Source organism: Corvus kubaryi, unplaced genomic scaffold (assembly GCF_017639235.1).
Source record: "Corvus kubaryi isolate FWS band 111438036 unplaced genomic scaffold, C.kubaryi_AGA036_p1.0 37312, whole genome shotgun sequence".
Taxonomy (NCBI): Eukaryota; Metazoa; Chordata; class Aves; order Passeriformes; family Corvidae; genus Corvus; species Corvus kubaryi.
The window spans coordinates 1,452,274-1,465,992 of NW_024581098.1; the positions used below are offsets into that span (position 1 = coordinate 1,452,274).

The 13,719-nt window shown below is 38.5% G+C and overlaps 1 protein-coding gene across 4 annotated transcripts in view; it reads left to right on the plus strand.

Moving 5' to 3' along the window:
- ST18 (ST18 C2H2C-type zinc finger transcription factor) overlaps positions 1-13,719 on the plus strand; it is a 169,881-nt gene that overhangs the window by 133,475 nt on the left and 22,687 nt on the right. For all 4 annotated transcript variants that reach the window (XM_042029024.1, XM_042029023.1, XM_042029026.1 and 1 more), the window contains 2 exons: positions 1,580-1,791; positions 10,312-10,557. In XM_042029024.1, the coding sequence (XP_041884958.1) occupies positions 1,580-1,791; positions 10,312-10,557 (458 nt within the window). The remainder of the gene's footprint in view (positions 1-1,579; positions 1,792-10,311; positions 10,558-13,719) is intronic.

The window sequence follows — 13,719 nt, forward strand, 5'->3', positions numbered from 1 at the left end:
CCTATGTAAATATATAGCCAGCCAAAAGCCCATCATTAGCCCTCTGTGGATTCTGCGCTTGCAAACTTGTTTTGTTAGCAAAATATATACACCCTTTATAGCCTGGGGTTTTTTTGTTGGTTTGTTGGTTGTTTTTTTATCTTTTAGGATAGGCAATGAAAAATGCACTTTCTGGTCTTTAAACACAATTTAAATTTCATTGTAGAAACTGATAAAATGTAGACTGTCTTGTTTGTGCTACAGTATTACAGCAGGGTAGATAAATCCCTTTTAATTTTCACTAGAGAAAGGGAGGACTGAATCATGAGGCTTTCATGTATCGCTCTACTCAGATGCTTCCAGTGTTTAGAGAAATGGAATGTAGCATTCAGCTCTAGTCAAAGCACATAAACAAGCATTTCTTTTAGAGCATCCCAAGTTTCAGGAAGATGAGTCCTCCTATGCCTTGTGTAGCTCTTAGCATTAAAAAGCACTCAGCCAAAGCCCTACATCCAAAGGGATCCAGAGCCTTGGGGCTCAGATCTTTAGGGAGCGAGCAGATGGCCGTACACAGAAATGTTCTTGATGTATCTGGGTGTAGGCTGAGAAATTGGATTTTGCTTAGTTTATCTTTGTAGGACACTGTGAGGGCTGCAGACAAAATAAGTGATTATTGCTTCCTTAGAGCTGAAATCATGGTGTTGTGTTCTCCCTGCAACACTTTATCCCATCTCAAGCTCCAAAATCCAGAAGAGAGAACAGAGTTCTCTCTAACAGTTTTAGAATAAATGCTGCTGATGAAGAAGAAAACAAAGAACCACAGACACCGCTTTTGTCTGTGAAAGTGCTTTTCTGTTCACCTGTTTGTATTTCATTCTCAACTGACCTACTGTGCCTAATAAATCTGTGTATTATTCCAAATATAGCCAAAAAAAGACTGTAAACCAAGATCATATGAATGTTCATTGCCATTTTTTTTTTTAATTGACTAAAGGATAGACTTAAATTTCTAAATATTTCCACAAAATCAGTACTGAATGTTCCTTACAGGTAATGTCTCTATCTGTTTGCTCTGCTTCATTCAAGAGCCTGGTTTTGTGCTCCTTAGTCACATAAGCAAAGCTATTTAAATAATAGACTTATTTATCTAAGTAGGGTAAGCAGTGCTGTTTTAGCTAAGACTGGACAAGTCACTGTTGGTTTTTTGCACAACAGAGCTCCCCAAGAGGAAGCCTTTATACGAATACATTTACGATTGCATTTGCCCACTGGAGTGGTCAAACCACGATGGGTAACACATTAATGCGTGTTCAGTCTTTCCTTGGACAACATTGCTTTCAATGCCTGGGTTAAGGATAAGTAAAAGATGAGTAAAAATCTCAGAAGGTTTGTTGACAGATGTGTATTTCTCAAGGAAAAATTAAATTATTGTGTTTCTGAAGCCATTTTTACTGTAAGCCCTTACTGGCAATAGGAAATGGATTGTTTTAAATGTAATCTTTGAATATTTTTTATGTATGAAATTGTAGTCTGAGAAGCAAAACTATTTAATGGGAAAAATTTCATACATGCAATTGCTAATCAAATCTCTCTTCAACAGCAAAGCATTTTTCAAATCCAGTGAAATTTTCTAATCGACTGCCTAGTGCTAGCGCCCACACACAGAGCCCTTGCCATGCCAACTCTTATAGCTACGGTCAATGTAGTGAAGACACCCACATAGCAGCAGCTGCTGCTATCCTGAACCTTTCCACCCGCTGCAGGGAAGCAGCAGAGATCCTCTCCAACAAACCACAGAGTCTGTCTGCCAAGGTAGGGTAGTCCAAGAACCTGGAGGGTGTGCTAGCTACTGAACTGTGCGAATAAACTGTCTTTCATGTTAGTGACTGCATTAAATCCCCCAAAAGAAGGCTTCTGTTTGCATGCTCTTTTGAAGAGAGGCAGAGAAAGGAAACAGTAATGTAGTGACCAGTTCTGATAAAACTAAATAAATAGTAGGAATTATGTTGTTAATTCTTTTCATAATTGAGCTCTAATTACAAGGGGGGAATTTTCTGGGAGGAAAAAAGATAAAGGTTATTTGAAATCCAACAACAATCTGTGGTGGATAATGAGTAAGATCTGTTTTAAGAGGGAATTTTTCCCTCTCTGAAACCTGTCGTTAGGGATCATTTTGGAGACTGATTAAAAAAAAAAAAGAAAATAGTGTGATTAATCAAGGTGATATTTTGCTAGCAATGGAACAGAACTACCTATGGAGTCTGTTGTGTTTGGAGCTCCTAACAGTTTGGCAAGGTGGAGAGGGGGGGAATAACAACTGACTTTGGTAAAATTCCCCTTTCTGCTGGCAAGAGTAGAGAATCAGGCCCACTGCGTTTGCAGATAGATAATTTGGGCAAGTCTGTCATAATGGAAAGCTGCCTAATTTTGTAGATGTTTGTGTGGCTTTCGTGTTTTGGTTTCTGCTCTGCGTTTCCTCACAGATCTTTATGATTTACAAATGGTGCTGTGTGAGCTATGAGCCTTATTTTCTGTGCCATTACATAGTATTATAATTCTGATGAAAATAGACAAGATTTTCTTCTGATGACAATGGTGTGGGAGCACTGTTTATTATTTGCATTAAAGTCACACATGTTCCACTGCAATGAAACTTTTGAAAGCTCTTTGTAGATGAGAGGGAGTCATTGCAAGAACCTGAGGAGAAATCACTGGGGAGAGAAAAGAGGTGTGTTTGTCAAAACACAGCATAGCAGGTGTGCTTCTGCTGTGGGACTCTGACTCATGATGTTTGCTCCAAAAGACAGATGACTATTTTTTCTGCAAGTCAGTGTCACTCTACCTTATCTCTCCCTTATCTGAACCTCACAAGGCTCAGTATGGCTAGAGGTGGCTTCCACAGCTGTTGATCTACATTTTGGTTGAGTGTTCATTCACCATTGCTAGGAGGTTAGCTATTATTTTTTGAGTGGAACCATTAATTTTGCCACCAGCATAACACCTTGTTAGATATTCTGAGCCTTGTGCCTTTGCAGAGTGGTATCCCCTACTTTGCTGCTTTTGATTTCTACTCCTGTGGGAAGTTTTGGACATTAAAATCAATGTTGGGAAATGCCACAGGGTAAACATTTTAGAGTATGTCCACATGCATTCCCTGTAACTCAGACATTATCTGTTCCAAAGATTGATCTGTCATTAGGAAAGGTTCTATGAGCAATCCTTGATATCTGCTGCAAAAAACCTCCTTTCATCAGTCTTGAACAAAGACTTATTCTAGTAGGGAAATGGAAACTGATGCCAATGATTGGATTAAATTGCAGCAGCAGCCTTTGGCTGACCTCAGCAATAGACCTTTGTTGCCAGAGAAGAGCAGTAAAGGGACCAGACATAACCCAAAGATTTTCTCCTGTGTACCTGCTTCACAGTTGCCAAATCATGGGGAAGGATTGAATGGAAGTGAACTGAATAGTAATGGTACAGAGGGGCACTTGGGGCACATAGCTTACTCCTTTTTCACAGCCAGGAATCCAGCCTAAAAGAAAATCACCTGCCTACCTTGCTATCTGCCTGCCTCCACTTCTGCCAGACTTTCTGGAGGGCATACTGATACAAAACATCTGACAGAAGAATCAGAATTAGCTTCTGGCCAGAACACAGACAAGTAAGCCCCAAACAGATTTGGTGTCCAAAAGTACACAAAACATATTTTTATTTGGTTTTGGATATTTATTACTTTGATCATACAGGATTCAAATCAAAAAAATTGTGGAATTAAGTTGCCAGACTCTCTTAAATTCTTTCTAATTTTAAAATATGAAACAATAAAATAAGGCTAATTTAAAAGAGACTACTAACTATTTATCAGTTTTTCTGATTTGTTCTGTGGCTGGTCGTGGTAACAAATGTAAATGCTTAATTGCTAGAATATCTTACAAAGTTTTAGATTATAAAAACTGCCCTCTTGAGGCTTTATCTGTATTTGAACTCAAATAATGCAATAGATTACTACAGAGTTAATTATTTCCTTTTTCTACTCAGCAGCACACACATTCAACAGGTTTGAAAATACCTGTGTGGAGTGGCTGTATTCAGAGCCCCACATTATCAAGCATCTCAGCCCTGCCCCTTGACACATCCTTTTGTTCCTTTTTCTAAGAAAACCTAATTAGCCTGGTCCATACTTTAGCAGATCAAAACTCCTGACAGGTAAAGGTGTTTGCTCTTCCCTGAGCATCAGGTAGCCTCCTGGCAATTCAAGCCTTGGTTCTTTACAGATGGGAGACTGTGTGGTGATAGAGTAAGGATATGTGAGACTGCAGAGGACTTCCTAGGCTTGCTGGAAATACTTTGCCAGTAGTACGCTTGTCAGAGATGTAAAAATATTGTGCTTCCAAGTTTTAAAGGCAGAACTTTAAAGTTCAAACATTTCAAGTAAGTGTCATTTTCTTGTATTTGCTCAAGGCATGCATATGTCGCCTTGCTTAAACAAGTGGGGAAAACAACAAAATGCTTTTTAGCACAACTGTGTTCCCAAGCATTTTTTTTTTTCTTTCTGCCTTTTAAATTTTATTTCTTGCCCCCCAAAGCATTTTCCCTCTCTTAGGAAGAGCTGGATGGTTTACCCTGAATATTCACCACTTCCCTGTATATACAGATAACACTTAAATGAAAAAGTAAATGTATTTTATAAAATAGTTCCAAATTTCAATAATTTAATGGACATTCAAATATGTATCTCTCATTCTCTGCATATCAGTTCAAAAGGGAGAGTCCGAGACAACAAAAGAGAAAGACAAGTGTAGCAAGGATAGAGAAGTCATATTACACATTAACAGTACCACTGGTAAGGAAAACTTCCAAAGAGACCTACTGCACAAGATCTGACAAAAATCCCAAGTTTAAAAATGTTAATTTAAAAGTTAAGCCATTAAAAGAATACATTTATTTGAAATGAGCAGTCAAATGAATCTTAAACCTTCTCTATGAATTATCTATCAGTTGCATACAAAATACTAAGATCATCACATACCTTGATGATATAGTTTTCAAAAATAATTAATACCACATTAATGTTGTACCATCTGAGCCATTCAGCCTGGGACTGCAGTAAAATCTTCCCTTGAATATAATCCCAACCAGCCAATTCTCATGCAGTCAGTACCCCAAGCCAGTCTCCTGTTTGAATTTGATTTACAGTTTATGCAGCTCCATTCAGCTCCCATTGAAGTCACCAGAAGGGTTCCCCTAGGAGGCTTAGCCTGCAGTTTCTATCTGTGTAAGAATCCACATCATCATAACTTCCAGGGATCTCCCCTGTTTACAGCCCTCACCACACATGTCTCAGTGAGGTAGCTGCAAGCAATAGTTTATCTGTGTCCTCATCACTACTGCTTGCCAAACATTTTGTTGAATGTTTTGGTGTTTTTCCCACCTGTTAGGCAAAATGGCATATGCACACTATGCCTTGAAAGAAAACAAAAAACCAAACAAAAAAAATCACACTTGATAAAAATGTTTAAAGTTCACATTCTGGTTTTGAACAAAACGATGTCATCTCTCCGTTCTTGGATATTGATGATGGTGAAAATTACATCTATTATTTAAAAAATGTAGTTAGCACTCAACATGTTTGTCAGGCAGTACTTTACTACAAATACCTTAAAGCCTAAATACAGGATGAAAAATCATCCAAGCGTATCACTAGGTTCCATCCTGTAATGCTGCTGTGCATATTGCTCTCTGAGTACCTTCTTGGCTAGCTTTTTTTAATTTATGAACAGCTCTGGGCTTAAATTGTGACTCCATTTTTGTTTCAGATGATGTTGGGCTGTTACAAGTTTTCTCATTTTGATCCAAATTAATATTTTAATTTTCTGCAGAAGTACTCAATTGCTTAAATCCAAGTGTGAAGAATGGAGGATGAGGTGCCTGTGTTTTTGTTGGCTGGGAATAGAAAAGATTGTACTCTTTTGGATGGACTTGCTTTAAGAATATTATTCATACACACGGCAAGATACGAGTCTCGTTTACTCCCAATACCAGAACTTCAGAGCTCTTTTGAGCTTTCCAAACCAGACTGAACTGCTAGGGGGAATGCAAAATCATTGATCATGTTGTTTCTTTGGACTTGCTTAGCATTAAGTTCCATGGCTGATGCCAACCAAAGAATACATGAATTCCCTTATATGTCATGACACAATCTCCCTGATCTCACAGGTTTGAAATAAGATCCATGCAGACACAATAATTTACTCTTTCTGATCCAGCTGGGATAAAGCTTAACTTGTAATCATTACTGGAGACACACTGGAGAGTATTAAATATTGTGAGGGATCAGATGGACCAAAAGCATATGAAAAAATGCAGGAGAAATTTGGCGCAAAAAGCTAACATCCTTTATTGTCCTAGCTGTTGTAATTCAATTCTAAGGACAAGACCTAATTAAGTACTAGAAAATATTCCCGAATATTTATGTCATAAGATAAAGGAGGTTGAAAAAGATTGGCTTTATGGCACAACACAGTTGGAGACTATACAGACAGGCTTTTTTTTGTTTATGTATTTATATTAGTCTTCATTTTTGGTAATAAAGTACTATTTGTACCTTGTCTTTTCACTGAATAGCTACTGGCATAAAGAAAATGTGATCCTATCACTTTTCTTTCATTTTTTATTCTGGAATCCTTTTCCAGCTGCTTGTAAAACATGGAGGGGGGGATTAGACTGTCACTGATGAGGTAGTAGGTAAGAAGCAACTTGAATTTAATTGCTGTGTGTATCCTCTCATGCTCATTGATTTTTCTTCATAGCTTCAGTGGATATTGTCCTGGTTTACACCAGTGTAAATGTAAATGTGAGTAAGATCAAAATCAGGCTGCAAAGATTTACACAGCTTAAACCAAATATAAGTTAGGAAATAAAAAGATACATTTGCATCTTTGTTTGTTTACAGTTTTAAGGAATAATCTGAACAGTTTACATTGTTTTGGTAGCTATATTTTAAATATGTCATGATAAATGGATAAATATAGGCCTGTTCACACATGCACTAGAGTCAACAGTAATAAGATCTTGCCTTCAATGAGGAGAACACAGCCTTTACAAGCCTGAGCTAAGCGTAGTAAGTGCCATTTTCTGTCAGCATGTCAGAGCACTACTCTAGCATTTTTTCCCCATTTGCCATTTTTGTCTTTTTAGTTCCATTTTATAATTAATGTAAAAATAAATGCGGTAAAGCAAGCAAAGGAGACATATTGAGAGGAGGGTGGGATCAGAGTAGGAATGCAAACTGGAGCAATAACTGTGACTTCCCTCTTTTCGCTCTGCCATTTGGAGTTTGCTAGAAAGGCACCAAAGCAATACCTCTTTTATACCATTCTGAATAAAAAGCCATGCTGTAAACGTGGGATCCATCCTGCAATGAGTAAAGGGGGATATTTTTCCCCATGACTTTATTTAATTGTTGTGTGCATCTGTGAGCTCACTTAAACCCCATCTGCACGCTACTTCACAAACACACAACCCAGCCTTCCCTGATCAGAATGAGGTACGTGTTGGACAACCCAACTTCTACATGATTTCAGGCAAGTGTTGAGAAAGCTTTAAATATTTGTGTTGGTTAATTTTCTGCTTATTATTCAGAGCTCCTTGTGGAGGCTACTGGTATCTCTTTCTCAGAGAAAATGATTTTCTGATATTATTCTATGTCAAGTTGCATTGAGAAGGGGACCTTGATTGTTTTTGGTCCTTTTTGTGGTTGCTGTTGCCTTCTGAGTAGTTGATATTTTGTCAGTGACAGAGAATCTGCACTATTTATGGGTTTTGCACTATAAAACTACCGCAGCCCAGTCACATGGCTTCCTTTCCTAAGCCATCTGTCACAGAGGTCTGGAATTTTATGTGAATGTTGGTTGTGCAGACTTAACCCAAGTTTTTTTATTATGAAAAATGTCAGCAACTACAATGTTTAGCATTTTACTTTACATTGGTCATTAAACTTGATTACTGTAGCTCTGTTTCATTGCTATAGTTACATATCAACTATGAAGCCAAAAAACACTGGGGCGATCATGGCAGAGTTATATTGTCAGATCCTGGAGTGTGTGCTTGGCACTGATATAGTTAATATCTTGGATTTTTCTAACTAAGGTTGATTAATGCTGGTATAAAAATGTATTTGATATTATACAGATGGCATAAGATGTTGTGGTTACTAAGTTATTATCCAGGATAAGCTGCACTGTCAAATTCAGGGCTTAAAACTATCACAGGAGATTAAACTATTTACTAAAAAGGGGCAGAAAGATATAACCAAAGCGTCTTAGTATGAACATATTAGAAGTGTATTTACTTCCCATAAATATAATAAAATGTCTCTCTCTTTTAAGCTGTATGATTGAAAATGTGAACTTAGCTATGTGGGAGAAGCAAACATAAGAGGTGCCTGAGTTTCTGAACCAGGGACAAGCAGATGGCTTGGTGGTGCTTCAGTCTAGGTGGGCATCTGTGTCAGGCTCATGGATGCAAAAGGGAACCATGCTGGCTGAGTGAAGAGAGGTTGTCAGGCCCTAAATTGTCATCTTCTACCAATATTTTCCTTCTTATTCAGAAGATTTAATCAATCACATTTTACCTTTAAATGAGACATCACTGGCAGTGGTAGAAGACAAGGCTGCATGAAGGAAGCTCAGTCCAACCAGGGTGGCCATGCCACACTTTCAGCACAGGGAAGAGCTCCCTGTTTCACCACAACTCTTCTTAAGATCCTCCAAAGAGGATAAGTTTCATTGCCCTATCATTAACAATTAAATGGGTGACTAACCATCAAACTCCAGCAATATTTAATGGGAAGAAAGACAAAGGGGCTCATTCTGCCAGCGTCTTCCTGAGGAAGAGGTCTAAGAAAGACAGAAAAACTTGCCCACTGGGCATACCCATCTCTTTTCTGTTTACAACACAACATCTAGGTGATTCACTTACACTGTGAGTTTCCTATTATATTACTCAAGGTAGGAAATCTTGTTTTATACAACTGTTTCCTACAGTTACACAGCACCAAACACATCTACTCCAAATTCCCAAGTGTTATCCAGTCTTTGTGGTGATGCAAATTAAAAATAAAAGTGATGAAAATAACAGGAAGACAACGAGCAGTGTTAATTACAGTATTCTTGGTGTAGATCTCTGACATTGCTATTTATCTCCATAGTCTTTGAATATTCTCCACTTTACTCAGGGCAACTACTGAATAGTCCTCTAGAAGCCACCTTTCATCTCTTCCCCCTACTTGACTTCAGTAAATGTTGGCAATTGCAAGGATTACTCTTCGATTCATGCCTATACAGAAAATATGTCAATATTCAGCGTAGCATATCGAGCACGAGGGAGAAGTTGTTGCTTACACTAATAAGTTGTACTTTCATCAGCTTTTTATCATTGCAAGAAGAGGAGTTTGTCCTCTTTTTCTGTGATCAAGCAGCATAAGACAACACAGTGAAGTTTCCTTCCTTTGTTCCTGTACAGCCAAGCAGCATTTGCCACTTTTTGTGTGCAGGAGAGCTTCTCCCAGACTGGAAGGAGAGGTTGGGTCTCTCCCCAGTCTGCACACACCTCTGCAATTAGAGGCTGCTCTTTGCTGTTATTCCCAGGAAGAAAAGGCTTTGTTAACTCAGGCAGAATGTCTGCATCAGGGAGAACCTCCTCAAGATCCTTCTGTAGCTCTCAGTCTGGTGGTGTCAGTGCAGACTTGTGCCTTAGTGGCCTAGTCAAATTATGATAAAGGCAGTTTGTTATTTCAAGTGATGTAGAGAACCCTAGTGAAAATTTCTCCCACTGTGCTACTTTTAGATGTATTTCTTTCCCCCTCCTTCTCCTCCCCCATGATACAAATGTTATAATGTTTCCAGGGTGTGGGGGGAAGGGAGGATATGTGATAGTAATGCTGTGGGATGACCTAAACAATGCATTAATGCTTTTAACTGTGAATTGGGGTCATAGTTCTCTGTAAGAGTGAAAAGATCAAGAAGATTTAAAGCTAAACTTTGTTTAAATAAAACTAGATTTAGGGAGTATAGGTTATGGTTTAGAGGCATCTTATTTAAATTCCGCTTACTATGTTTAAGCTGAGATGCAGGGATACCATTACTGAGGCTACTCTTAAGTCTGCCTAAGAGTTGGACATTAACTGACATAAATCGAAAAGCTGGGTTTAGATTCAGATAAATTTAAATAAGAGCGTGCATTTATATTTATCCTTTAAAAGCACCACATGGTTATTTTACAGCCTTACCATGTCCATATCTAAACGTGTCTCTATTTCCTGTTGCATGTCAGGGAGCTGAGATAGAAGTGGATGAAAATGGCACTCTGGATTTGAGCATGAAAAAGAATCGAAGCCAAGACAAAGTTATGCCTCTCACTTCTTCCAGCACAGCACTTCCCACTCCTTCCTCTTCTCCTTTCAAAGCAAGCAGCATCCTGGTAAATGCAGCCTTCTACCAGGCACTTTGTGAACAGGAAGGCTGGGATACACCAATCAACTACAGCAAGACCCATGGCAGGAAAGAAGAAGAAAAAGAGGTATTTTTTCAGTTTCTGAGTGACTTTTTCCCTTGCATGAGAGACCATATAATAGTCTTTGGGATCACCTAGTGCAGTTTAAAGGGAATCAGTTTCCACAGGTAGATGCTTGTGAACATTGAGCTGGTTTTAATGGTCTCTTGGATGTGACATAAGAAAAACCCATTACTCACTTTGAAAAATCTTGCTTTCAGAGCCTACTTGTTAATGTCTGTAAGTCTCTAAGATAAGGGAAACAAAGGTATCCATCATTAGAGACTGCTTTTTAAATTTTGTTCCTAATGGCTCAGTCCTGTAACACAGACACCCAAATGGACTAGCAATCACCAGGGAAAAAAGAAAAGCAAAGCAAAAATAACCCCAACAAATAAAATCAAACTAAGACAATTCTTTCATGCTGAAACTAAAAGCAATTTTTCCATACCATGTCTTCAGATAGAAAATAGATATCGTCTAGATAACTTGCTATGTAAGCATTTAAACACATGCTTAAAACCTTGCCTGTAATATTCTTTCATTGGAAAACTTTTTATTTTATATACTGAAAGAAATTTCCACCAGTGTGTCTTAGATCTCCAGCTTGCAACTTCTGCAACCAGTCTTCTAGAGTGTCACTTCCAACTCAGTAATTGTCTTGATTCTGGTTTTGTTTCGGTTTTGCTCTTTCATGTCTGCTCTTGACAACAAGGCAGCATAGTCTACTATGGCCTTTCCTTCTTATTCTTCTACTTTGCCAGCAACTTCGATTTTATTTTTTTCTCTTGAGCCTGACTTTCAGAATATGGACTGCTTTCACTTTTCTTAAAATCAGGAAGGGACCAACAGATCTTTAAAAGGCTGATTAGATAAAAGCTTATGTTACAGCTTTCAGAAACAGACTAAAAGATGCCCCAGTTGGACAGTTTTATACAATTAACTCCCTGTTTGTTTTTATATATCAAATAATAGAATTTGATCACTATATTTATTATGAAATTAACTTTTTTTTCAAATATCAAATCTGATACTTCAAGAAGACATAGATGGGGTAAAGCTATTTATGACTGAGTTTAGAGGATCCAGGCCTCCAATTCAAAAACCACCTGGAATTAAAAGATAATTCAGTTGTGTAAGGAAAAAACACTGTCAACACTGGGTAGTCTGTTGCAATGTGTCCACCAAAAAAGCTTGCATTTCTTGGAGGCTGGTTTGTCTTGAACCCTTTGCAGTCTCCTCTTTGGGGCTAATGATGGTCCTTACCTCACCAATGACAGAACAATCCGTGTACCAGGGTTTTGGAGTGGGTTTGACATGAGGCTGAGGGCTCAGGCCCTTCCCCTTTAATGCTGCACGATGAGCAAGCGTATCCAGCTTTGAGAGGACTGCCTTGCTGCTGAGATCAAGAGGTGCCACAGACCTGTCAGGGGACCTGTCAGGGGACCTGTCATGTCACTCCTCCTCCCTCCTGCCATCACAGCTCAGCAAAAAAGCCAAGACAGGAGCACCTCCACATCTCCCCCAATCCCTGCCTGACTTTCACAAGGCTCTGATGGGTGTCTGGATGTTTCCTTGTCCCTTTCCAGCACAGGGAGTTTGAGGCAACTAAACTACCCAACAGGACATAATGGTCCAATGCACTCAGGTGCTGGTGCCCCTTGCACTCGGTGCTTTGACACTGTGCATTTCATCTCTAATTGAGGATCTGGCCCCAGATCTCTGCTGTGAGATTTGCCATCCCAGGGAGCCTTGATATGTCCAGTGATGTCAGGGCCAGAGGCTCTGTTTTCAAAATCAAAGACTGGCAGTTATCCCTATGCAAAGAAAATGACTGATTATATCTATTTCTAATTCATTGTTATCTGGTTCATATGCACAACAGTTGCTTAATTTTGGTGGTAATTTCCAGAAAATATTGTGTCTCTCTCTCTCAGCAAAATAGCCTGTCCAGATGCCCCCTTAAAAAAAAAAAATCTGAATTTGGAAAAAGCTCAAAATCTCTCCAAAAGGAAAGCGCTGAGAAATAACTAGAGCTGTCAGTTAGTTCAACTGTCAGTTCTCCAAAGATTTCAGGGCTTAAAAATGTTAAAAGTGCCAGATGCTATTATCTGTTATTCATGTTACCATTATGTTCTGGTCTTTGCTGAAATCAATATAAACTTCCATCTGTACATTAATGGGGTATCATTGCTTGCTTGCTTTCTGTAGTGGGCATGCATGAATACACACATGCTCTTTGCAGGAAATAGTAGTGCTTGGACCACTTGGGCTGGTTCTGATTTTTCTTTTAGTCTAAAATTCTTCAGATTTTTAATAGCATTTAACTATAAATCCATTCAAACAAAAAAGGAAAAACTATACATACAGTTGGGCTTGACTAGCTGTAATGATCATCACCCAACATACCAGAAAGGGAGAAGTGCTAAAGTTGTTTTCCCAGAGGATTAGCTCTCCTTCTAAAGATAAATAGCTGGAGAAGGACACAAGCCAAGACATGATGCTCTACTCTCAGTCTTAAGTGCAGGGTACCAAAAAGTATTTGTTCTTTATTTCTGACCTTCTGTGTTTCAGACAGACACAACCCTTTTTGCACCATGTGTAGTGATGTGAGGTTCTAGAAGGGCAGAGTTTCAGTATTCCTTTGCCTACATTTCCTTTGCACTGTCCTGCTTTTGCAGCTTCTACACATCTGAAGATTTTATGCTGCTTGAATAAAACCAAGTGTTTCTCAAGGAACTAAGATGATGATGAAGAAGTCACCATTTTAAAGTCTATATATCTCACTCAGTCCTGGGAAACATACTAAAGGATAGCTAGGAAAAATCCTGTATAAAATTGTTGATGTTTCTGTATATTTATGTGTGTATAGCTTTACTTAAAAAAATTACAAATCTTAATATCTCAATTCAGGAAATTCACCATTAAGATTTGAAAAAAACCTAATTAGTTAAAGACAGAAAATGAAAATACTGCAATTCTAAACCCTCTAGTATCAGTTATGCTGGTGGCTGTAGGTGTACTTGTGTCAGTCTTCATCATGAAATCTTATTTTTATTAAATGACTCAGTGAAATGAAACTGTGAACTGCAATACTGTAGCATTTTGTCAAGCCTTGATATACTTAATTCTCCATCAGTCTGCTCTGTGCAGCAGGTATCACACAGTGACATGATGAATAACTCACAC